General features: G+C 44.0%; 1 protein-coding gene across 3 annotated transcripts in view; it reads right to left on the reverse strand.

Annotated features, from left to right (window-relative positions):
• Positions 1-26,871, reverse strand: part of BANK1 (B cell scaffold protein with ankyrin repeats 1) — a 416,748-nt gene that overhangs the window by 310,712 nt on the left and 79,165 nt on the right. For all 3 annotated transcript variants that reach the window (XM_075929668.2, XM_089778053.1, XM_075929667.2), the window contains exons 4-6: positions 18,470-18,618; positions 13,352-13,487; positions 10,292-10,434 (exon numbers count right to left, since the gene is read on the reverse strand). In XM_075929668.2, the coding sequence (XP_075785783.1) occupies positions 10,292-10,434; positions 13,352-13,487; positions 18,470-18,618 (428 nt within the window). The remainder of the gene's footprint in view (positions 1-10,291; positions 10,435-13,351; positions 13,488-18,469; positions 18,619-26,871) is intronic.

The following is a 26,871-nucleotide window of genomic DNA, read 5'->3' on the forward strand; positions in this document are numbered from 1 at the left end:
CTCTAGCCTGGCACACTCAGGACCTGAGCAGTTCCAAACCAGATAATTTGTTGAACCAAAGGAGGCAAATATTGTCTAGTTATATTACCAACACTTCCACTGCTTACTGGGCTCTTAGAAGACATTTAGGAGTAAAGTAGAGTTAAATAACAGCACAGAACACTGAGCGCCAGGACTGATGGCTGTAAATAAACTTTATGAGATGATGGGAAACTTGGCCACACCCATGATAAGTGGACAACTGGCTAAATAAAATCATTCCAGACTACAGATGTTGCCGAACCAGAGAGTGCAGGACTAGAGAGGTTAAAACTGTAGACGATGTACCCACCATTGTCCGCGTCCTAAAGAATCAAATCAATTGGATTTAGTCATTTAGGTTACGTCTAGACTACAAGCCTCTTTCGAAAGAGAGCGTCTAGACTGCAACTGCTTCTTTCGAAAAAGTGATCCGCTTTTTCAAAAGAGAACACCCAGGCAGTCTGGATACTCCGTTTCGAAAAAGCCCTGTTTGCATTCAAGAACACCTTTTTTCAAAAGAGCACTTTCGAAAAAAGGCATTCTTCCTTGTAAAATGAGGTTTACCACAGTAAAAAAAACCCAACTGCGTTCTTTCCATTTAATTTCAAAAGAACGCGGTGGAAGTCTAGATGAAGGGGAAGTTTTTTCGAAAAAAGTGGCTTTTCGAAAAAATCCTGTAGGCTAGACACACCCAAGGTGTTACTCAAACCTTCATATCAGGCGACTATGTTCTGATTTGGCCAAAAGTAAAAAAATGAACTGAGCATTCTATTCCTATTTTTTTAGTGGACATTAATGAAATCATGTCAAAATAATGTGAAATGTTAGCAACAGAAGATACAATCTCATAAATATATTATTATACAAACATGACATACTTGGTATGTCTTACAGGACTAATTTGTGTTTATTACAAGACTTTAATAAGCATCTCAGATTGTAAACATTCACAAGAAACTTGAACTTTTCTTTAAAATCACAGAATGCTGTTTCTTTGATCAATAATTGCCATAAGCATTTGTATTTGACTTTAATTTTGTTTTATGTTATATCTCATTGTTACATAAACTGCTGTTGCCCCAGGATTTCTTTGGAGATAAAATGTTAGTCTCAAAGGATTTAATTATACTGGTTAAATAAAAGTTACTACGAGTCTTGTTACTTGATTGGAATTCTAATTATCTTCCTAAACTGCATTTTGGTTTTCCTTATGTGAATCTTTTTGTAAGGCTTGTTTAGAATAAGCCTTTAAAACGTATCTTGTTGCCACACTTTGTTAACACAGAGCGAGAGTCACCTAGCAATAGCTCAAAACTTTTTGAAAACCAGGAAATACAGACTTACAGAAAACACTCCTGCAACCTTTACTGTCTCCCTACAGTTGGCAACAGCTGCTGGAAATTATCTGCACACATTGCAGCAGCATTCATTGGGCTAGGTGTAGCTGTATTGAATGGGGTAGGTATACGTTTGCATAGCGTAGAAAAGCTGTGATTGTGATATAAGTAAGTGGGAATGGTTTATAGAAGAGCTTGAAGTGGTTGCTGAATTTTACAAGTGTAGTACAGGCAGTCCCCGGGTTACATGCATCCGACTTACATCGGATCCCTACTTACAAACGGGGTGAGGCAACCTTGCAATAGCTGCTTCTCCACAGCAGACCAGGGAGACGCGAAGCTAGCGCCCCCTCCCAGCAGACCAGGGAGACGCGAAGCTAGCGCCCCCACCCCCCTCCCCCAGCAGACCAGGGAGACGTGGAGCGGCATTTCTCAGCAGACACCTCAGCTTGAGAATAAAGGACTGAGGGAAGTGAGGTGTGGGAGAATAAAACTGAGCTCTGGAGAAATGTTTGGCTAGAGTTTCCTCTACAATATGTACCAGTTCTGACTTACATACAAATTCAACTTAAGAACAAACCTATAGTCCCTATCTTGTACGTAACCCGGGGACTGCCTGTATTCTCTTAGGCTCAGTGTTTGAATATACAGCAATTGCAAGCAGCCCCTGCCCATCACAGTGAAGCAGAGTGCTATGGGCATCAGGAGGCATAGCACAAACAGGGTATAGTTAAGGTTGGAATGACATTTACCTTAACTCTGTATTTCCTGTTTTCAGAAATTTCAGTTTTGCTGAAGCCAACGTTCTGGAAGGACACAAACTATTACAGGGCAACCTTAACTCTGTGTTAAAGATTTGGCCATTCAATATTTTTAAACAGAAAGATAAATGTTTGTTGGTAGGAGTTAGTGATCATCTAGGCCGATGCAGTTCTCACCTAAGTTTACAGTTCACATGCTATTGTGGCTAGGTAGTAATTAAAAAAACCTAGTTGTATATAGTTCTCTGAGAACTCAAAGAACTTGATATTATCACCATTTTACATATGCAAAACGGAGGCACAGTAAGGCACATAAGCTCTCACTACGAATACATACTGTGACGGGCCGTCACCGGCCCGCACTCCCGGGGGGCCGGCGGGCCGGAAGACTGGTGCGGACATGTGCGAGGCGCCCCAGCGCCGCAGACGCCGCGGCCGGGGCAGCTGGAGCCTGCCCCTGCGACTGTGCAGGCGCGCGGCAGACGGCCCCCGCATGGGGGAGGTTAGGGGAGGAGGCATGGCCGCCGGAGCAACCCGCGGCGCCTGAGGCCGGCAAGGCCGGCGGCCAACGGCGGGGCCGGCGGGGCCGGCGGGACGCTTTAAAACGCCTTGCCGGCCCGGAAGAGGGGAAGGAGGCTTCCCACTGGGGGAGCAGGAGGCAATCAGCGTCCCGGGATGGACCGGGGACGCACTCGGGCCCGGACAGCGGCCCAACACTGTGCCCGGGGGTCTCACGCCAGCCCCTACCGCTGGCGGACCACGAGCCTGGGCTCCGACAGCGAGCCAGACAGCGCCCAGCGGCTACGCAGGGAACGCCCTGGCCGGCTCAGGAGACGCGACAGGTGGCTGGCTCCTGGGTTCTCTACAGACCCCCCCCCCCACGCCAACTCGCGCAACAGAAGCACGGTAAGTCGGGAGGGAGCATAGACCGTCGGTGGGGGCAGGATGAAGGGAGGAAGCAGCCCGGGGCGGAGGCCTTCTGGCGCCCGTGGGTAGACGGGTTACGGAAGAAGGGACCCCCCGTCTACCGTGCCGGGGCGTGAATAAGCCCCGACGCTCAGGGCCCTGGGCTGGGACCTGGAGAGTGGGTGGGACCGGGTCCCTCTCCCTCCCCCACCGAAGCCGTCAACCCTGAGCAACGCCAACCGGGACAGGCTGTGGGACTGAGACACGCAGCATTAGGAGGTCGGAGTCGGAATAAGGGGCTCGGACCCTTCAGCCCGTGGGGACGAGTAACGCGGGCGGGTTTGCTGACCCCCCTCTTCTCTCGGGGAGGGAGGTGATCGCACCCAACTGCCCGGCCTGCCCGGCAGGGACCCAGGGGCCGGAGGCAAGCAAAGGAGGGCCAGGGGTCCGCGGGGTCCCCCCTCTGGACTTGGGAGGGGGTGATCGCACCCCGAGCCCTCCACACATACCCTCTTCACTCCTCCCCTCTAATGAGAGTTCACATTCACATGCAATTTCTTTTCTTTTCAAAAATAGTTTCAGTGTCTTCTGAATTTTGGCTGTACTCAGATGATGGTTTGGTTTTTGTTTTTTTGTTTTTAACTAAAAAACCCTTGTCAAAGGCAGATTTTCCCTGACTGCTTACAGTTCATTCTCAGATTTCCGTCCAAATTTCTTTTAAAAGTTGTCTGTTCAAAACAGTGTTCAGTAGCCCATTCATCTCAGTGAGATGTGCTGAGATGAAAGAGTATGCAATATGCATGAATACAGCTTAAAACAATAGCTCTGAAATGAGTGAACTCCTCTATTCCTATCAGTGGGGTTTCTCTTCCCCTCTCCTCAGGGCAGGAGGAGAATTTCTGATATACATCAAGTATACCACTTCTCACATCCTATTTCAGTACCATTGTGCATGCTGCAAGCATACCCGCTCTATGCTTCCTCCACAGATCGCCAGGGTATACGACATCTTGGCAAACAGACAAAACAGGGACTGCGGCTCAGACACTAAGGCTATGTCTAGTCTACATCCCTTTTTCAGAAAAGGGATGTAAATTAGACGTACCGCAATTGCTAATGAAGCGGGGATTTAAATCTCCCGCGCTTCATTAGCATAAAAATGGCTGCCACTTTTTTTTTGGCACGGAGCTTTGTCAGAGAAAAGCGCCAGTCTAGACGCTGATCTTTCGAAAAATAAAGCCTTTTCCAAAAGATCCCTTATCCCTTATTCCAAGGGGGATAGATGGCACCATATTATGGCAGCCATATAGATGGCTTTTTTTCGGCATGGAGCTGTGTCGGAGAAAAGCACCAGTCTAGACACTGATCTTTTGAAAAATAAAGCCGTTTCCGAAAGATCCCTTATCCCTTATTTCAAGAGGGATAAGGGATCTTTCGGAAAAGGCTTTATTTTTCTAAAGATCAACGTCTAGACTAGCGCTTTTCTCTGACAAAGCTCCGTGCCGAAAAAAAGCAGCAGCCATTTTTATGCTAATGAAGCGTGGGAGATTTAAATCCCCGCTTCATTAGCAATTGCAATACGTCTAATTTACATCCCTTTTCTGAAAAAGGGATGTAGTCTAGACGTAGCCTAAGGGTATGTCTAGACTACATGGCTCCATCGATGGAGCCATATGGATGAGTTTACTATACATAGGAAAATGAAGCGGCAATTTAAATAATCACCGCTTCATTTACATCAAAATGGCCGCTATGCTGTGCCAATCAGCTGTTTGGTGGCACAGCGCAGTGGCCATTTTGATGTAAATGAAGTGACAATTATTTAAATCGCTGCTTCATTTCCCTATGTCTAGTAAACTCATCTACATGGCTCTTTCGATGGAGCCTTGTAGTCTAGACATACCCCAATAGGAGGAAGGGACTTCCAGTCCACATAAGGTGGGGTGGGAGGAAAGGGAAAGGGGCTCAGATCCTACCACACACACAGAAAGAGAAAATATGGTGCTATCTACCTTCCAGCCACTCCCATCTCTCTCTTTCCCATTGTCCCACTCCATCACCAAATTCCCCCAAATCCTCTTATCTGCACTATCTCCCATCTCCATTTAATCCCCTCCCCTTACTGTAGGCTTACTGCAGCCCCAAGTCCCTCTCATTCCTATTTCCCCCACTCCTCCAGCCCCCAAATACTCTTCCCTGCCTGCAAGCAGTCGCTTTAAAAATAATACTAGTTTTTTAAAATAGATTTTTTAGTAATAAGCTTCCCACCCTTTCCCAGATTTCTGCCCCGTAGAGCTCAAACTGGCACTTGGTGGAGTCAGATTGAAGGAACCACCACTTTCCCCCTTGAGCTAATCAACTAGCATGAAACTCTGTAGGCTGACAATCCTGTTAATGCTTTTGTTTGTGCATGCGCAGTGATGTCTATTAGGAGTGAAAATAAACACATGTTGCTTGCTAGAAGCCTAACTGCAGAAGCAAAATCTTTCTCAGTAAGGGGTGGTTGAGATCTGTTGGAGTAACGCTGAGTATCGAGACCTTGGCCCAATAATCTAAGTCTTGGATTTACCTCTATGGGTGAGGTAGAAGGTCGTCAGAGTTTCTGAACTTTAAGAAAAGTGGTTTTTATTTTCTAGGGGCTTTATCTCGGGAATCACTTGTTCAAATGTCCCCAGATTTAGACTGCTAACAGAAAACAAGCTCTCATTAGGCACATCAAGTCTTCAAGTCAAGCATTAACAGAAACCTCATCTTAACCTTCACTGTAACAGGGCTTTTGCTTTGCTATAATAAGAGGTTAAAGGAGTTTGAAAATTGTGGGAAATAGCTTAGCTAGTGCAGTTACATTGCTCCATGGGTTAATGGTCTTCATTAAAAATAACAATGTAGAGCAGATTTCCAATTATCATTTTTCCCCACAAAATAGCAATGATCCTGTGTAGTTAGGGCCACTTAATTGATTACGAAAAAGTCTCTTGGCTGGGATTTACATTTCCATCACTAACCTGGAGCGATTAAAACTAAATATCCTGATTTCCAGTAGCTCAAATTTATATCCCTATTTACCATTCGGGTGAGTAAAGCTTAGGAGATCATTAAAATATATCTGGCATTCAATACACTAGTGTCATATTTCCTAGGTCATACACTGTTTTGCCTGGGAAAGTTTTGCAATTTCTATTTAAATATTATTTAAAATTGTATATGTCTGTCTTACTGAATTTTAGCCACACTGTTCAGATGAGGAGCCAACCTAATGAACAAAAGAATCTAATATCAAAGGAACATAAGAACAGCCAAAGATCCAAAGATCCATCTAGTCTAGTATCCTGACTTCCAACAGTGGCTAATGCCAGATGCCCCAGAGGGAATGAACAGAACAAGTAATCATTCTCCTGTCATCCATTTCCAGTCCCTGATAAACAGAGGTTAGAGACATCATTCCTACCCATCCTGGCTAATAAGTATTAATCGACCTAGCCTCCATGAATTTATCTAGTTCTTTTCAGAACCCTATTAAAGTCCTGGTCTTCACAACATCCTCTGGCAAAGAGTTCCACAGGTTGACTGAGCGCTGCGTGAAAAAAAACTTCCTTTTGTTTGTTTTAAACCTGCTACCAATTAATTTCATTTGGTGACCCTTATTTCTTATGTTATGGAAACAAGTAAATATCTTTTCCTTATTCGCTGACTCCATACCTGTCATGATTTTATAGACCTCTATCATATCCCCTGCTAGTCTCCTCTTTTCTAAGCTGAAAAGTTCCAGTCTTTTTAATCTCTCTTCATATGGGATCCATTCCAAACCCTTAATCATTTTTGTTGCCCTTTTCTGAACCATTCCTATGCCAATATATCTTTTTTTGAGATGAGATGACCACATCTGCAAATTTTGCCACCTCACTGTTTACTCCTTCCTCCAGATCATTTTTAATTAGGTTAAATAGGATTGGTGCCAGGACGGAACCTTGGGGGATACCACTAGTTACCCCTCTCTATTCTGAAAACTGACTATTTATTCCTACCCTTTGGTTCCTCTCTATATCCACTGGTTCTCCCTTGTCCACATGCTTGTTGACCCCCTCAAAGAACTCTAGTAGTAGAGTAAGGCGTGATTTCCCTTTACAGAATCCATGTTGACTTTTCCTCCAACAAATTATGCTTCTCTATGGCTAGGTCAAGACTGCAAGCCTCTTTCGAAAGAGGCTTTTTTGAAAGTATCTTTTGAAAAAGGCTCTTTCGAAAAAGAGCGTCTAGATTGCAAGCAGTACTTTCGAAAAAGCAAGCTGCTTTTTCGAAAGAAAGCAACGAGTGAGTCTGGATGCTCTCTTTCTAAAAAGCCCTGTTGGCATTCAAGAACGCCTTTTTTCGAAAGAGCACTTTCGAAAAAAGGCGTTCTTCCTCGTGAAATGAGGTTTACCGCCGTCGAAAGAAAAGATTTAATTTCAAAAGAATGCGGCTGCAGTCTAGACGCAGGTGAAGTTTTTTCGAAAAAAGGCTACTTTTTTCGAAAAAACCCCTGAGTCTGGACACAGCCTATGTGTCTGACAATTCTATTCTTAACTATAGTTTCAATTAATTTGCCCAATACTGACATTTAAGACAGATACGGTATTGCTAGTTCACTGTTTAAAAAATACAACACCTCAGTCTCATGCCCTCCTGTGATGGGGCAGACAAGCCCTGCACTGAAGGGCAGAGGGCAGCCCAGGCCCAGCTGGCGGAAGAGGCCCCGCCCATCCAGCCCTGCTGAGCATGCTCCCAGCAGAGCCCAGGTATAAGATCAGAGAGAGCCCTGCTTGAGGGAGGGCAGGAGGAGGGTGGAAGGGAGCAGGCAGCAGGCAGCAACCTTGGTGTTCCTGCAGCAGCTGAGGCCAAAGACAGAGCCCGCAATAGACTGGGAGTAAAGCCAGCAGCCAACCCCCGCCTGAGAGACCGGAACGCCTGAAACCCTGGCAGCAGCCCCGGCAAGTGCTGACTCCGAGGCAAATAGACCCCAGGGAACCAGGCGTGGTAGGAAGCAGCCCAGGGCAAAGGACTGTTAGCGTGGCTCGGCGTGTATTGGCTGGACTCCCCGCCGAGTGGGCAGGACCCTAAAGGGCCCTGGGCTGGAACCCGGTGAAGAGGGAGGGCCCGGTCCCCCTACCACCCATTCCCCTACCCTGGACAATCAACCCCTGGCCCAGGAGAGAGCAGTATTTCCCCTAGTAGAGGGGCATTGACTTTGGGACTAGGCTGCTAGAGCTGTATTTTCCCTGGGAGAGGGGCACCAACTTTGGGAATAGGTTACTAGAGCCGTATTTCCCCTGGGAGAGAGGCATTGACTTGGGGGTGCAGTCAAAGGGGAAGACAAGCCCCTCGACACCTCCCCTTTCAACAGAAATTTCTGTTAAATCTAGATCATGGTCATTTTACAATTTAATCTAGGGTATGTCTACACTACCCCGCTAGTTCGAACTAGCGGGGTAATGTAGGCATACCGCACTTGCAAATGAAGCCCAGGATTTGAATTTCCCGGGCTTCATTTGCATAAGAGGGGAGCCGCCATTTTTAAAACCCCGCTGGTTCGAACCCCGTGCAGCGCGGCTACACGGGGTTCGAACTAGGTAGTTCGGACTAGGATTCCTATTCCGAACTACCGGTACACCTCGTTCCACGTTCCACGAGGTGTACCGGTAGTTCGGAGTAGGAATCCTAGTCCGAACTACCTAGTTCGAACCCCGTGTAGCCGCGCTGCACGGGGTTCGAACCAGCGGGGTTTTAAAAATGGCGGCTCCCCGCTTATGCAAATGAAGCCCGGGAAATTCAAATCCCGGGCTTCATTTGCAAGTGCGGTATGCCTACATTACCCTCCTAGTTCGAACTAGGAGGGTAGTGTAGACATACCCCTAGAGATTTAAGAATGATAGATATTGTAAGGATTTTAAGAGATGCACCAACAGGATAAGCTACACTTTACAAAAGTGAATTATATTTGGAAGGAATCTACCACTGTGCTTAAAAAGAATACTAATAATGAAATACATCATTTTTATTAATCCTTTTGTTATGAGTCTTATGCCTTAGGTGGTAGATAAAATATATTTGTCACAGGAAAATGAGACTTGTTTACATTAGAAACAGATTTTGTTGATTTTTCTTTGTCATTACAATACAGATGTGTCAATATGCTCAAACTATCAACCCTTGGACAAGTGATATTTCAGTTTCCGTCCATTCTAAAGACTGCTTTCTTTTCCTGTTGTTTTATATATGTTTCTGGTAAAGGAGATTTCATGCTGCAGAAGCTTTCTACCATAGTTTGTTGTGCTGAGTAAGAAGTCTAGCTTCAAAGCCTGAATTCTTATAAACACATGCAAAGAACTGCACGGCAACCAACAAACCTCATGAGTTGGAATTAAATAGCAGTAGACAGGCTGAATATGTATAGTAAATTAATGCTTTCCATATACAGTATGCTTTCAGTTTTCAATACTAGCCCAAAGAAATCCTATTTATTGTTGAATGGATATACTGTGGTCCAGATCTCTCTTATTCTCCCACCCTTACCCCCAAACACTGTGGCTACGTCTACACTACGGAGTTTTTCTGGGATACTGGAGGTATCCCGGAAAAACTCTGACATCCAGAGAATGTGTCTACTCTTCCGAATTCTTTTCTGAAGAACAGATGCACTCTTTCTGAAGCCCTGTAAACCCCATTACACAAGGAAGAAAGGCTTTTCTGAAAGAGGAGGTTTTTCTGAAATTTGGCCCAGTGTAGACAGGCCAAATTTTGGAAAAGCCTATTCCGAAAAAAGAATCAGAAAAAGGTACGTACGTAAATTGCGGAGCGCAATTGCATACTTTTTTTCCTAAAAAGAAGCGTAGTTTAGACATAGGTGATTTAAGGGTATTTTCCTTTGGTTTCAGAACAGACTCAGTAGTTTCTCTTTTGTGATTGATATTAGTTAATTATTATTGTCATCTATGAGCCAGGGACACTAGTTTATAACTGTAAAGAATCATTTAAATTTATGTCATTTTGTAAACAATAAATAATAGATAACAGAAACCAACAATAACTAATAATAGCTCAATAGAGATTATTTGTTTTCACTTGTCTGATTTGTTTACAACTAGACATTTCAAAACTGGCTTCTTCGCCACTCTCTTGTTGATGCATTGCTTGTTATTATTCAATCAAAATAGTCTTTATAACACAGTCTCTTATCACATACTGGCATCTTTATGCTTTTTTAGTAACTTAATGGAGAGGTCAACTTACCTGACAAGCAAAAGCTATTGGATCAGCCACTTCTTTAAATATGCGTTCAATCTCCTCCACTGCTGTGTAGTATTCAATCTGTGTCACAGCCTTAATGACTCCCCCACAGTAGACATTTACATTTACATGGCCAGCAGGAAAATCTTATAAAACACAAACAAAAACTGCAGCTGAAAACATATTATAATGCCATTCGGGAAATCTCAGGGAGTAAGTAAAAGACAAAGAAATATCACAACCACCACATAAAAGGCAATAAATAAGATTTTCATTTCATAGATGTTTCAGTGCAATCATTTTTAATCCAAGTCCTTCAGGTTAACACAAAAATGAAACAAATATATATATACACACACATTCTTATAAAATATAGCTATGTATTGTTTCAAATGAGAAGCAATATGAAAACAGCATGCTTCACATTTCAACTTTGCCTTTGATGGATTGATGCTCTATAATCAGCTTCCTCTGCCTACAAATTAAGCAAAGGTTCAGCCATTTATTACAAGTTACAGATTTGCTATTCATCTTTTGAAACATTTTTCTTAATTGCAGGTAAGGCTCTCAAAATTGGGTTTTATAGAAATTACACTTTAATTACTTCCATTCCAGTTGTTTACCTACTAAAAACTGAGGAGGGAGGTATTTGTACAGTCTGTTACTTTAGAATATCTTGCTCTGTGTATGCAGCATGAGCCCTCTTTATGAGTACATTTTATAATTCATCAGTATTCATTGTGCCATGAATCCTGCTGTACCTACCAACAGCAGAACTAAAATTCTAGCTCTCCTCACAAAAGAATAAAAGCGGACAAACTTGAAGACAAAAAAGAAATGGAGAGTCAAAGAAACTAAAATTAATGGAAATCAGCATCTCCTTTCACTTCAATGGTAAAGAGTACAAACTCATTTTACGTTCCTTTGTTAAAATGAAATCAGCTGGATCCTTGTTGCATTCCTGTATTTCAGTCATTTTTAAGGTTTTTGCCCGAGGATGTGGGGGGAAGAAGCACAAATAAAAAAGAAGCTAAATCAAGCAATGGTGGGGAAAACCAGTACCTCTGTTGGGATCCCAAAGAGTTTTTATTTAAAAGCTCCAATGGAATAAAATACGAATCCTTGTTTGGACAAAAAGAAACTGTTAAGCTTTATATTTTTGTGTTTACTAATGTATAACCCTCATGGATATCTGCCCCAGTCCAATCACGTCCCTAGAAGTTATGCCTGCAGGAGTCCCCACAATCATGTCCACCGACATGAGGAGGAAAGGGGGCAACTGCCCTGGGGCCCAGAGATTCAAAAGGGCCCAGGACTCCTGGCTGCTGTAGCATCTGTGGCAGCAGTGATGGCCAGAGCCCTAGACCCTTCAAATCATTGCCAGAGCCCCAGCTGATGCATTCTGGACAGCACTGAGAGCTGACTGCCCCCCAGCACTGCTGCCCCTTCTGGCTAAGGCCGCGCCTTACTGGGAGTGTGGAGCTGCCCACCCCCACTTTCCCATAGGACAGTCAATGGGAATTTGGTCTTCTGAAAGGTACCTCACCATTAAAATCCTCCTCTGGCCAAGCACAGCCCCTTCAGAACTATAGCTGTCTCCCCAGTGAGCCATCCTGGTAAGGAATCACTCTCAAGCATGTGGATAACAAGGAAATTTACAACCTCATCCCTAAGTGCCTCCATACTTGAATGGCCTTCATAAAGAACTGGGCACCAGGAGCTCTTATTCTAATCCCAGCTGTCAGTGGCTTGACGTGTCTTCCTGGGCAAATCACAACTTCCTTGCCTCAGGTCCCCATCTATAGCATAATACCATTTATCTAACTTCACAATGGTGTCATCAGGATCAATTAATCAGCTAGCCCTTTGGAAGCACCATGCAAATGTTACTATCAAAGCCACCTACGATCCCCAATGAGAGGGGGCCAGTGGTGGCTGCTTTAAGGGAAGAGGAATGAGCTCAGTGATCGTGATAACTTTCTTCCCTGCAAAGACAGATGCAGCCTCCCACATGAGCTGATCAGAGAACACTAACACAAGAAAGCCGCTGCTCTGAAGGAAGTAAAAAGAAGCTCATGTTTTCCTCCGTCACCCACAGATCACGTATGTCTAAGAGGGAACAATGGAACTTGTTAGTGCTTAGCATCCCTAAAAAAACCACATACTTAGTCTTGTCTATGCCACACCATTTTGTTCACAAAAGTCAACTTTTGTGAACAAAACTAAGATGCCTAAATATGGATTTTAGGGCCTAACTTCATGTGGCCAAGTTTGAAAATTGTAGCTTAAGTGTTTTTCTCTTAAATGATGTGGTATTACCATGGTTTTTTAAAAATAAAATATGATATGCTATCCTTTGGGAATTCACACAATGCAACAGAGGCAAACCGAGCCCTGAACTCTTTGCTGAATATTTCCATAACACTTCTAGTACAATAATTGGAGGGAGACATATCCATTCCCTCTGCATTCTGAAACTCAAATAATAAAAACATTGCATTGTTTATCATGTTGCATGCAAAGTAAGAAATCAGAATAGCTAATATTATGGATAAAGTGATTGACAAAATGCAGAGAAACCAAAGGAGACTCAGTAATATAGAGAGATGAGATGGATATGAAATCATAGCAAAAAACCCCAAATGTTCTCAGTAAGCATTATAGACAGGCATATGGACAAAAACAGAAAATAACCTCACTGCATAAAATAAGAGACAAAACATCTTGTTAAACTTAATGCAGTAATAAGAATATTAGCTTTGCATTTTATATCAGGAATTTATTAAGAATGTTAATCTGTGACTAACCAATGACATTTTAAAGCCTGCCACCTGCCACTTAACCACACAAAAACAACCCAATAAAATCCAGTTTCCCATAAATCACAAGCCCTTGTGCTGGTATATTACTAACAATAATAATACTTTCTATGCAAAACCCATACACAGGAAACACAATAATATTAGATTTTGAAAGGAAGTGAAACTACTTATTGTAAAACAAGTGAAGAAAGTTCAGGACCAAAATTTTTGATTAATTATAGCTACAATAATGTTCTCTTACCTACAGCTTTCATGAATCTGACCTTCTGACTCCAAAAGGCTGGCTGTGTCCTAATTCGTTGATTGTCTGTTATGAATTCAATTTCTACAGTTTCAGTTATTTCATCTCTCAAAAGAATGAATATTTCACCAGGGTTCTATAAAGTTAGAAATATGCTACCATTAGCCTTTTACCAAACTACACTGAAACCATAAAATGTAAATTATATGCTTAAATGTAAGTTAAAATTACTTTTACCAATAGCTTCATATCCTGAAATATTATTATATAACAGTGGTGAAGCTATTTCATTAAGTTATCTTTTATGTTCTTTGAGTAAAAAAATGACAAGATTACTGTAAAAGTTTGAACTCTGTTTACCAAAGTCATATATAATGAAATTCTTCTCACTGTAACATGATGATCATATACTCACTTCCTGTTGGCAAAGGGTGAAAGTATCCTCATGCAGGAGACCCTTAAGCTACTTAAGACACCATTAAACTCTCAGAATTGGAAGTAAGTGGTACAATGGTCTTCTGCTGATCCTTTGCACAGGGGTGAATTTCAACAAGACAACATTAATGAACTACACCGAACGTGATGAACCAAATTCAGAGGTGACTTTAGTGGTGTAAGTTGCATCTCAGAGTCAGTTTTAGGGGTAAGCTGGTGCCTTTAAAATACTAAGGGCAGTATTACAGCAGGACAGAGAATGAAAAAAAAATACAGGCAGTCCCCGGGTTACGTACAAGATAGGGACTGTAGGTTTGTTCTTAAGTTGAATTTGTATGCAAGTCGGAACTGGTACATATTGTAGGGGAAACTCTAGCCAAACATTTCTCCAGAGCTCAGTTTTATTCTCCCACACCTCACTTCCCTCAGTCCTTTATTCTCAAGCTGAGGTGTCTGCTAAGAAAAGCCGCTCCGCGTCTCCCTGGTCTGCTGGGGGGGGGGGAGCGCTAGCTTCGCGTCTCCCTGGTCTGCTGGGGGGAAACAGCTAGTGCAGGGTTGCCTCACCCCGTTTGTAAGTAGGGATCTGATGTAAGTCGGATCCATGTAACCTGGGGACTGCCTGTATAAATCAAGCTGACTAATTTATCTTAAGCCTTCCTGCATCTGCCACTTAGCTGTTCTCGGTGCAGTGTTCTACTTTCTCTGTATGCAAGTGACACTTGTTTATACTCAGGCTGATTCCCACTGATAAACTGGTCTGTAAAGTGGCACTATTCAACATCTTTAAATTTGGCCCACTGATCTGTGGCAAATGTATAGATTTTCACTGGGAAAATATACACTTGTGCTAGTAGTGTTCTTTGAAGAACTGAACAAGAGTCAGAACAATCATTCACAATGAACAATTCACTGAACTATATTTGCCACCCTTCAGATCAACTAAAAATGAACTTTCACCTTTAATCCCTTTATTACTCCTTCAAAAGAAAATGTATATTTTATAACACTACATAAGCTCCCTTCTGAATGTGAGAGGGTGATCCATGCATGAAGGGACCTTCAGAGCATCAATTGGGAGGGGGTTAATCTAGGCCCTTGTTTTTCTTATCTTTCTAACCAGAAATATTTCCCAAAAGTCAAAAGGAAATATATGTTTTTCTATTTAGAGAAGCAGTTTAATGCATCTAGCACCCTCCCCCTTCCTCCTCCTTGAAATAATTATGTCCTAATTCATATTAAGGAAAGGATCTATAGAATTAACAGACAATGACAGCTCTTCAAAACAAATCTGACTAAAAGGGACTGTGAGGGACTCCAAGAAGATCTCACCAAACTCAGTGATTGGGCACCAAAATGGCAAATGAAATTTAATGTGGATAAGTGTAAAGTAATGCACATTGGGAAAAATAACCCCAACTATACGTACAGTATGATGGGGGCTAATTTGGCTACGACAAATCAGGAAAGGGATCTTGGAGTTATCGTGGACAGTTCTCTGAAAACTTCCACGCAGTGTGCAGCGGCGGTCAAAAAGGCAAATAGGTTGCTAGGAATTATTAGGAAAGGGATAGAAAATAAGACACAGAATATCTTACTGCCCCTGTATAAAACTATGGTACGCCCACATCTTACTGCCCCTGTATAAAACTATGGTACGCTACTCCATACTGTGTACAGATGTGGTCTCCTCACTTCAAAAAAGATATTTTGGCCTTGAAAAGGGTTCAGAAAAGGGCAACTAAAATGATTAGGGGTTTGGAGCGGGTCCCATATGAGGAGAGGTTAAAGCGACTGGGACTTTTCAGTTTAGAAAAGAGGAGACTAAGGGGGGATATGATAGAGGTATATAAAATCATGAGTGGTGTGGAGCGGGCCGATAAAGAAAAGTTATTTATTAGTTCCCTAAATAGAAGAACTAGAGGATGCCAAATGAAATTAATGGGTAGCAGGCTTAAAACTAATAAAAGAAAGTTCTTCTTCACACAGAGTGTAGTCAACCTGTGGAACTCCTTGCCAGAGGAGGCTGTGAAGACTAGGACTATAATAGAGTTTAAAGAGAAGCTAGATAATTTCATGGAGGTTAGGTCCATAAAAGGCTATTAGCCAGGGGATAAAATGGTGTCCTTGGCCTCTGTTTTTCAGAGGCTGGAGAGAGATGGAAGGAGACAAATTGCTTGATCATTGTCTTCGGTCAACCCTCTCTGGGGTACCTGGTGCTGGCCACTGTCAGTAGACAGGATACTGGGCTAGAAGGACCTTTGGTCTGACCCAGTACGGCCATTCTTATGTTCTTATGTTCTTATGTTCTAAAAGAAGGCACATTTATTATTAAATTCAATAATAAAATTCTATTGCAGGTCTCTCTTGTTTAGAATAATACTCTCATTTTCATAATGGGGCTTTCCAGTGAAGAAAAACAGTATTTCTCAGTACACATTTTAAAGTACACCAACTGTAATGATCTACTACAGCATTTCCCAAACTGTGGTCTGCCGCCCTGTACCGGGTCCTTAGGAAAAAAATACCGGGCCTCAGAAAAATTTTTGAGAGAGCCTGCCTCACTGCACGCAACCCCCAAGATGAATGCTGCGCTGAACTCCCAGTGTCAACGGAGGTAGCGCGGGCTTCCTACGGGGTTGGGGGGGCAGTTCTGCAGCTGCGCGCTAGGTCCCGGAAGTATGCGGGCTGCTCTCTCCCCTGCCCCAACAGCCAGAGCGGTACCTAAAACGCCAGTCCATCGCACGCTGGGGACTTTGTTCCCCTGCTGCCTCCCTGCGTGCGGGAGAATGGGTGGGAATCTGGGACTGCGCCGGCTCCACCTGCTCAGGAGGTGCGTGCTGCCATGGGGAGCAGAGGAGCAAGGCACGCACTGCCCAAGTGGCTGGGGCAGGTGTGGTCCAGGACTCCCCCTCTCCCTTCCCTCCATGTAGGAAGGCAGCAGGGGAATAAAGTCCCCAGTGTGCCAGCTCCAGTTGCTTGAGTGGAACAGAGGCGCTCCAGCTGCATGGGGAGCAGAGAAGCAAGGCATGCGCTGCCCGAGCAGTTAGGGCTGGCACGGTCCGGGACTCCCCCTCCCCCTGTGCAGGAAGACATCAGGCGTGCAATGGACCAGCATGTCAGGTACCGTACTGCTGTTTGGGGGACGGAGGAGCAGCCCACGCACTTCCTGGGCCTTGGCAGCTACAGGATCCCCAGGTATCGGTCCCTGTCCCTTCGCCCCCCCCCCCAGGCTCCCACAAGAACCCTGCCCCTGCACCCGCAAGCACCCAGTCCCCTGCCCCAGCACTCACTGGCACCCTTCCCCAGAACTCTGTCCCAGCACCCACAAGCATAGCTGGGGCCACATTAGTGAGGTTTGAGGGGTTTGGAGGGGTTGTGTTTTTGTATCTCACTTGTGTGGCCCCGACTGACTTTTCTGTGGCACTAAAGTTGGCACTGGAGGCTTTAGGAGGACCAGAAACAATTGATTTGCATTTTCATCATTTGCTTAATGAATATGCAAATATGTAAATAAATGTTACCAGATCTCCAAAAGCTCATGAATGGAATTACTGGTCCTCAGTATCAAAAAGTTTGGGAAATCCTGATCTATTGAGTTCTCTAGGTTGTACAGTAATTTTTGTAATACTCTATGGGTGCATCTAGACTGGCAAAATCTTGCCGCCTGTCTACACTGCGAGTATTTGCACAGAACACTGACTTTGTACTGTACAAAATCAATGGTTCTTGCACAAATACTTTGACGCTCCCGCTCAGGGATAAGCCCTCTTGCACAAGTATTCTTGCACAAGAGGACCAGTGTAGACAGGCAAGTTAATTTCTTGCACAAGAAAGCCCGATGGCTAAAATGGCCATCAGAGATTTCTTGCGCAAGAGAGTGTCTACACTGGCACGGTTGCTTTGCGCAAAATATGTCTTTCGCAAATACTTTTAACGGAAAAACCTTTCTGTTAAAAGTATTTGCGCGAAATCATGCCAGCCTAGACGCAGCCTATTGGTTTCATCAGTGCAGATTACTGAGTTTTCCAAAATAGTAAACATTTTAAACTAAATACTTTCTATATGTATGTCTTTCATCTAATCTTCAGCTGTAATCAGTAGTGTAGGGTTGGCTGAAATAGCCTCCTTGTCACAGAGCAGCCAAAAGCTATGCAACATTCCTTCCACTTCTCTGCCATGTCACTACTAGCCTGATTCTTCAGCCCTCAAATGGCTCTGGCCATTAACTTGCCTAAGGTCTACAGGGATGGGCTTCAGATACTGCACTCTTTACACAGTTTTCATGCTTGTGTTTTCTCACATGTAGTATTGATTTTTTTTAAATGAGCATTCATATATTTGCATACCAACAAACACACACACACACACACACACACACACACACCTCTCTATAATCCCATGCAATACAATGCTTCTAGAGAGGCACTTCATATCTTTTGAAAAAGTACCTGACTAAATATTTCCTTCACATTCCAATGAAACCTGTTCAAGCAAAATTTTATCTGCCAAACAATTTTTAATAGAAGTAAAATCCTGCAGTCTTATTTTGAAAGTCTTTGTACTGGATGTGATACTCAGGCAGCACAACTCCCACTACAGGTAAACTCTCATTTGTGCTCCACAGTAGGGGAAGGGCAGAAGAGTGACATTTATCCCTAACATTTTAGTATTGAAAAGCCTTACCTCACATGATATCCTTGTTGGTAGCACCAATACTGAAGGCCTCATAGTTTCTAATGTTTCAGAAACTTCCTCAGTTTTCAAACTCACATCTGTTTTCACTGATACTCCTCTATCCAACTGCAAGTTAACTTCTGACTTAGGTTGATAATCTGCAAGATATAATATTGAATAAAACATATTGTTATTCATCCTACATAAATAAAATCTGATGGGCTAAAAACTGCTAGATGATGATTATTTACAAACAGATGTACATGTCATTTTGTGAAAAAATAAAAGAAAGCAGGTAAAATCCTGGCCCCATTGAAGTGGCTTTCATTCAGTGCCCTTGTTCAAAAGATCCCACAACCCACATTCATATCCATAGTCTTTGCTCACATGTGCCACTGGCATCTAAAGTATATGGCTTTGTCTATAGTTTGGGTTTTGCCACAGTGTAGTTACAACAGCACAAAAAAACCAGTGTATGCAGATTCAACTGAGATAAACAAAGATTTTCACCGCTGCAGATAATCCTTGTTTCAAGCAGAGCAAAGCTTTACTGATGCAAATATTGCCCACTTGACTCAATGGGTGGGAAATTTTATAGGACCAACTAGGGCAGACAGACACTGGGAAAGGGGGAGGGGAGAATCACATATCCTAAAAGGTGGGCTCTTTATTCCTCCAAAGTTTCTCTGCCTACTATTGGCCAGCCAGAGGGAGATGGGAGCTGATTGGACTCTTGCTCCTCTCCTGCCCCATCCTGTTAATTTAAACTTTGCCTGAGTCTTTTGGGGTATGTCTACACAGCAGGGCTAAAGTCAAATTAAGCTAGGCAACTTCAGCTGCGTCATGTGTGTAGCTGAAGTCGAAATAGCTTAATTCAGCTTTTGGCACTTTCTACACAGCATGAAGTCCCTTCCCTTACTCCTCATGAAATGAGGGGTTACCATGAGTCAGAGTAAAAAGTCCTCCAGTTCGACATTATTTAAAAATAAAGGCTTTTAGTGTATACGCGCATTATGTTATTTTGGAATTTTCCGCTTTTTTCCTAAAAAGACTTTTCCAAAATTTGGCCCATCTACATGGGGCGATATTTTGGGAAAACCTTCTCTTTTTGGAACATCCCTTATTCCTCATACAATGAGGAATACAGGGATGCTGAAAGAACGCGTCCGCTTTTTCAGAAACTGTTTGGGACACTGCAGAGCTTTTCCTTGGACGCGGCAGAGCTTTTCTGAGATACCTCTGGTATCCCAAAAAAGTTCTGCAGTGTAGACATAACCAGAGAGAGAATAAAACCAGATTGCTGCCGTGTAAAATTAAAAAGGTTGTAGATGGGTTTTTAAACTAAGGGCGCATAGTTGGAACAGACATATGCCTAGAAGAGGATTTATTAAAAAGGAGAGCCATTCTTTTTAAGTAACAAACCTGAGGCACTGTTTGAAGTATCAACAGGAGACTTTGAACAAATTGATAAATAGATAAATAGATCATCGGAATCAGACAATATTCATCCATATATTCTAAAGGAACTCAGATATGAAATTGCAGAACTACTAATTGTGGGTTGTCTACACTGCCACCCTAGTTCTAAATCTCCTTGCAGGAGTAGTAACGGTAGTTCAAATTAGGAGCTTTAATTCGAACTACCTAGTCCGTGCCGTGTATAGCCGCGGGCAGGTAGTTCGAACTACGGGCATTTAAAAATGGCGCCCACCCGGGAACATGAAAATGAAGCCCGGGATATTTAAATCCCGGGCTTCATTTGCAAGTTCGAATGCCTACATTAGCCACCCTAGTTCAAACTAGGGTGGCAGTGTAGACATACCCTGTAATAGGTAACCTATTTTTTATGTCTGTCTCTGTACCAGATGCCAATTTTCAAAAAAAGATTTCAGAATCAATCTCGTCAGTTACAGGACGGTAATTACAGGCTTCTCCTGTACCAAATAAAGTGGTTGCAAACATAGTAGAGACTAGGATTATCAGACACATAGATGAATGCAGTGTATTTGGGAAGAATCAACTTCTTTAGCTCACCCATCTATTAGAATTCTAGGTGTGGATGGGAGGGGCATCAATAAACCCATGAACAATGGTGACCCAGTGTAAATGGATATATTCAGAATGACTTTGACAAGGTCCCTCACCAAAGGCTCTTACGCAAATTAAGTAATTAAGGGATAAGAGGGAAGGCCCCCTCATGGATCAGTAACTGGTTAAGGGTATGTCTACACTACCCTCCTAGTTCGAACTAGGAGGGTAATGTATGCATACCGCACTTGCTAATGAAGCCCGGGATTTGAATTTCCCGGGCTTCATTAGCATAAGCGGGGAGCCGCCATTTTTAAATCCCCGCTGCTTCGAACCCCGTGTAGCGCGGCTACACGGGGCTCGAACTAGGTAGTTCGGACTAGGGTGCCTATTCCGAACTACCGGTACACCTCGTTTCACGAGGAGTAACGGTAGTTCGGAATAGGAACCTAGTCCGAACTACCTAGTTCGAGCCCCGTGTAGCCGCGCTACACGGGGTTCGAAGCAGCGGGGATTTAAAAATGGCGGCTCCCCGCTTATGCTAATGAAGCCCGGGAAATTCAAATCCCGGGCTTCATTAGCAAGTGCGGTATGCATACATTACCCCGCTAGTTCGAACTAGCGGGGTAGTGTAGACATACCCTAAGAGATAGAAACAAAGTGTCAGAATAAATGACAGTTTTCACAGTGAAGAATGGTAAAGAGTGGAGTATCCCCAAGGACCTCTAGTGAGACCAGTGGTGTTCAGCATTCATAAGTGATCTAGAGAAAAAAGGGTAAACAGTGAGGTGACAAAGTTTGCAGATGACTCAAGACAAAGCAGTCAGCTTTGGACTTGGCTAACAGTTCAAGAGTTTTTACAAAACTGATCCTTCACCCATCAAAATGGCAGATGAAATTCACTTTGTTGATAAATGCAAAGTAATGTACATAGGAAAACATAATCCCAACTATGCATATAAAATGAAGGGGTCTAAATTAGCTGTTACTATTCAGAAAAGAGATCTTGGAGTCATTGTGGATAATTCTCTGAAAAAATCCATTGTGCAGAAGCAGTACAAAAGAGCTAAGAATGATAGAAACCATTAGGAAAGGGTTAGGATAAGACAGAAAATAACATAATGCCACAACAGAAACCCATAGTACACCTACAGTTGGAATACCGCATGCAGTTCTGGTTACCCCATCTCAAAAAGGAAATATTAGAATTGGAAAAAATACAAAGAGGGACAACCAAAATTATTAGGGACATGGAACAGCTTCCATGTAAGGAGAGATTATAAAGAGTGGGACTGTTCATTTTAAAAGAAAGACAACTAAGGTGGGGGAGGCTATGCTAGAGGTCTACAAACCATGAATGGAGTGGAGAAAGTGACTAAGAAAGTGTTATTTACCCTTTTGCATAACACATGAACCAGGTGGTCAACCAATTAAATTAATAGGCAGCAAGCTCAAAACACACAAAAGGAAACACGTCACACAAAGGACAGGTAATCTGCAGACCTTGTTGCCATGAGATGTTGGGACAGTACCAATGGGTTCAAAATAGAACTAGATAAGTTCATGGAAGCAGGTCCTTCAACAACTATTAGACAAAATGGTCAGGGGCACAACCTGATGCTTTATGTGTCCCTAAACCTCTGATTCCCAGAAGCTGGGACTGGATGACAGGTAATGTATCACTTTGTGATTCCCCTATGCTATTAATTACTTCTAAAGCATCTGGCACTAGCCTCTGTCAAAAGACAAGCTACTTGACTAGATAGATTATTGGTCTGACCCAGCATGGCTGTTCTTATGGTCTTATGACACTTTGCTCAAAATGAATGGTAGTGTCACATGATAAAACCATTAAAATAACTTCTAAGAAGATATTCTCTACCCTGAGCAATATGCATGTGTCACTATAGGTTAGAAACAGGTAGCACTGACAAAAGAAAAAGTACTTCTTTTTTATGAGAGTATTTCACAACTCTAAAATATGTTACCATAAAAGTGTCCTTTTTATTTCGAAAATATTATCACTTTAAACAATTGATTAGAAAATAAATGTCATTTAGATGTCATATCTAGCTATAAAGGTTCCAAAGAGAGAAATAATGAGAACACATAAACAATCCTTTGAGTCAGGGTTTTATTAAATCTCAAGAAAACTAGCAGCAAAGAAAAAAATGTATGTAATATCTTCAGTTAATGCATCATTATGAACTAGATCTCATTATATACTTCATCCTATTACTTCCAAAAATGATCATTTATCAATATAAAGGTGTTAGCTAAGTTCAGCCAATTATTTTGTACACACATGAATAGCTAAAGAAAAATTGTGAAGATAAAAGAGCACACTACCTTTGAAAATTATATACTAAGAGTTTTAAAGTATTGTAGACCCATCTAAAGACAAACATGGTAAGACATAGGATACAAAATGATCCATAAAACACGGGATGAAAAAAGGAATTATGTATGGTGCAATAAAGAAAAATGTTATATCTCTTAATATTACATTTTTGTAGAATGCCTTGTCCTTTTGCACAAGAACAGTGTTTGTTATATGCTGCACCAGCATTGTTTTCTACCTCAGAAAATAATGAATATCTTCCAGAGGATAAGATGCTTTGATAAAGTTTTGTATTAGAAGAAACCAAGGAGCTAAGAGTTGAATTGTCTCTTACCAAACCACATTCAACACAAGGTACAACAATTTCTAATTAACCCTCCTCCTTGAGATTTAATTTACTTTGAATTACAAAACATTTAAGAATGTATATATGTTTGTTCAAGAACTCCTCTTAAATAGTAAGGGTATGTCTACACTACAAAGTTAGTTCGAACTAACAGACGTTAGTTCGAACTAACTTTAATAGGCGCTACACTAGCGCTCCGCTAGTTCGAATTTGAATCAAACTAGCGGAGCGCTTAGTTCAAACTAGGTAATCCTCATTCCACGAGGATTAAGCCTAGTTCGAACTAGCTAGTTCGAATTAAGGGGTGTGTAGCCCCTTAATTCAAACTAGTGGGAGGCTAGCCCTTCCCAGGTTTCCCTGGTGGCCACTCTGGCCAACACCAGGGAAACTCTATGCCCCCCCCCCGGCCCCGGACCCCTTAAAGGGGCACGGGCTGGCTACGGTGCCCGTGCCAGGTGCAAGCCTGCCAGCACCCAGCCAGCAGACCCTGCACCTGGCACGGCTCGAGCCACCCACCCGATGTCCCCCAGCCCACCCCCTCTTCCCGGGACCAGGCTGGCGGCTCCCGGGAGCTTGCCCTGGACCGCAAGAGGCGGGCACCTTCCTGGGCTAGTGCGGACATCGTGGACCTCGTCCACGATCTCCGCACTAGGCACAGGAAAGTGGCCGTCTAGGGCAGGAGAGCTGCCAGCCTGGCCACCCAGGAGCAGGTGTGCATGAAAATCAAGGGGGTCCACTGAGACCCCTGACCCTGAGCCCTGAGCTTACAATGGCCGTCCTGGGTCAGACCAAAGGTCCATCTAGCCCAGTAGCCTGTCTGCCGACAGCGGCCAAGCCTAGGGACCCTGGAGGGGATGGACCGAAGACAGTGACCAAGCCATTTGTCTTGTGCCATCCCTCTCCAGCCTTCCACAAACTTTGGGCAGGGACACCACTCCTACCCCCTGGCTAAGACTACTCCATGGACCCAACCTCCATGACTTGATCTCACTTGCCTTTAAACTCTGATCTAGTTGTAGCCTTCACAGCCTCGTGCAGCAAGGAGTTCCACAGGTTAACTATTTGCTTTCTGAAGAACAACTTTCTCTTACTAGTTTGAAGCCTGCTACCCATTCCTTTCCTTTGGTGTCCTCTAGTCCTTCTTTATGGGAACTCATGAAGAACTTTTCTGAATGCACCCTCTCCACCCAACCCCTGCTTTTAGAGACCTCTATCCTGTCCCCGCTCCATCTCCTCTTTTCTAAGCTGAACAGTCCCAGTCTCTGTAGCCTCTCTTCATCTGGGACCTGTTCCCAACCCCTGATCATGTTAGTTGCCCTCCCCTCTCCCAGCCTCTCTCTTCCCCTCTCCCACCTCCTTTTCCCAGTCTCCCCCAGTTTTGTTCAATAAAGACAGAGTCAATGTTGGAAGAAACGTTATCTTTATTTTGTACATCAATAAGAAGGGGGGCTAGGGAAGGGTAAGTGGAAGGAGGTGAGGGAGGAATGGGGTACGAGCCCCCGATGGGGAGGACTGGGCTGGCTCTGCGGGCTTCTGGGGGTGGAAGCTCTCTTGCAGCCCCCCGATTGCCTCCTCTCCCCAGATGGCAGCCTGTGGCAAGTGCAGCCGGGCTGATGGCCGAGTGGTGTGATGTGCCCAGTGTGGGTACTCCGGGCACTCCAAGCCAGGACAGCTTTGCAAGCGGGGCACCCCTTAGAACTGTGTGTCCGGAGTGGGGGTCGGGACCCTTTAAGCACAGTCCTCGGCTAGCCTGAGACAGCATCTCCACGCTCTAAGTCCTCCTCTGATGTGCTGCCGGCACTGCTTCCGGCCATCCTTAAGCCCTGTTCAGGGTCCACTCAATGTGGACTTGCTAGTTCGAATTAGCAAAGCACTAATTCGAACTAGTTTTTAGTTCTAGACGCGTTAGTTCAAATTAGCTTAGTTCGAATTAACTAATTCGAACTAAGTTAATTCAAATTAACGTTGTAGTGTAGACGTACCCGATGAGATATGAAACTTGCTCTTACCTAACTTAAAAGAAGTTCAGGGAAACCTTCCTGGTTGTGACAGGAAAACGAGAAGTGCCTGGAATGGTACTGTTTTCCATAAAAGTGACAGGGAGGGGGCTGATCAGAGGGAGAATTATACTGCAGAGTGACTATTGAGGGCAGGAAGCGCAGGAGGGCAGTTATACTCTACAGTAACCACTGGGGGCAGCCGCACAAGTGGAAGAGTGGGACACGGCTCTCCATGTTTCTGGCCACCGGACCACTAAGTGGCCGCCCTGCCCCAAATAGTACCAGATGGGGGAGCAGCCTTCCCCCACCAGCTCTGCCATTGTAGTCCCCCTGGAGCCACCCATGTGGGGCTGGGTAGCACAGCACAGTCCCAATCCAGGAGATGTCCTCCCACAAAGATGAGTTGGGGCCAGGAAGTGTGACCCAGCTGCAGGGTGGGAGGTGGGGTGCTGCAAGCCGGGGCTAACCCCCAGAGCACTGTCCCCTCACCCCCACAGACAGGCCAGAGGCTGAGGGGGCAGATGGAGGCTAGGGCTGGCCCCCATAGCCTCAGCCCCCCAGGAGGGCCTGTTCTCTAGGGAGCACAGGCCTGGCCCCTCAGAGAAGTCACCATCTGGGGAGCAAAGCACCAGCCACTCCCAGGAGGAGCCACCTGCCAGGAAGCACAGTGCTGCCCTTCCCCCCCCCCCCCCCGGGAAGAGCTGCTAGCCGCTGGGAGGAGCTTCCAACCCCATGCCCTCACTCAAGCACTTTCCAGCCCCTGTCTTGAGCTCTCAGCACTCCCAGATCCCCTCTCAGTCCTTCCCCCACCTTCTATCACTGAGCCCCGCACTCTCTGCCCTAACCCCACCCCCACACCCAAACCCCTGCACTGACTTCTCCTCCCTCACAACTCCTGCCCTGAGCCACACACCTCCCACTGCCTGCCCTGACTCTTGCAATCACTCATCCTGATTCCGTCATTTAAATAAAGCATGTACATTTTCCCTTTAATTAAAAAACCCCACATTGCTATGCCGGGTATCTGTTTAATAAATAGCTACGTATACAGTACAGACCAGGAACTTAGAGACTGAGTATGGTTACACCACAAACAAGAGCTCTTTAGAATTCTTGGTTCTTTGTTAGTGATAGAGTGAGTCAAATGAGGCAAGTTATTCTGTTTACAGTTTAAAAAACAGATTCTGCTATGTTATCTGTCTACCCATACAAAGCCTTTGCTCAGAGGTAAGATGACCTTAGCCACAATTAGACACCTTGATGTAGGGCAGTGGTGGGAAATAATTTTGGAAGGGGGGGGCCACTTCATAAATTTCTGAAGTGGCTGCAGGCTGATCCGGAAGGGGCGGGGCCTTTGGTGGAAGGGGCGGGGTTGAGAACTACCCTGCTGGGTACAGTAACCTTATTTTCTGATCCAGCTGCAGCTAGTAAGAACGGTTTAATTTCAGTTATGAAACAAGTTAAGCATTTTAACTTTCTCCTGTTAGTTTATCAAACTTTATTTTAAATAAAGTAAAATATTATGTCCAACACAAAAGGCTTCAATGTTTTCTTTATTTATAGCAGGGTTGGGGAACCCTTTTTGGGTCAGGGGTCACAAAAAAATCAGTTGGGGACCACACAAGTGAGAAGCAAAAAAACTCCTCCAAAACCCCCAACACTCACTGATGTGTCCCCAACTGAGACACCTCACTCC

This window comes from Pelodiscus sinensis, chromosome 4, assembly GCF_052426305.1.
Source record: "Pelodiscus sinensis isolate ZL-2025 chromosome 4, ASM5242630v1, whole genome shotgun sequence".
Taxonomy (NCBI): domain Eukaryota; kingdom Metazoa; phylum Chordata; order Testudines; family Trionychidae; genus Pelodiscus; species Pelodiscus sinensis.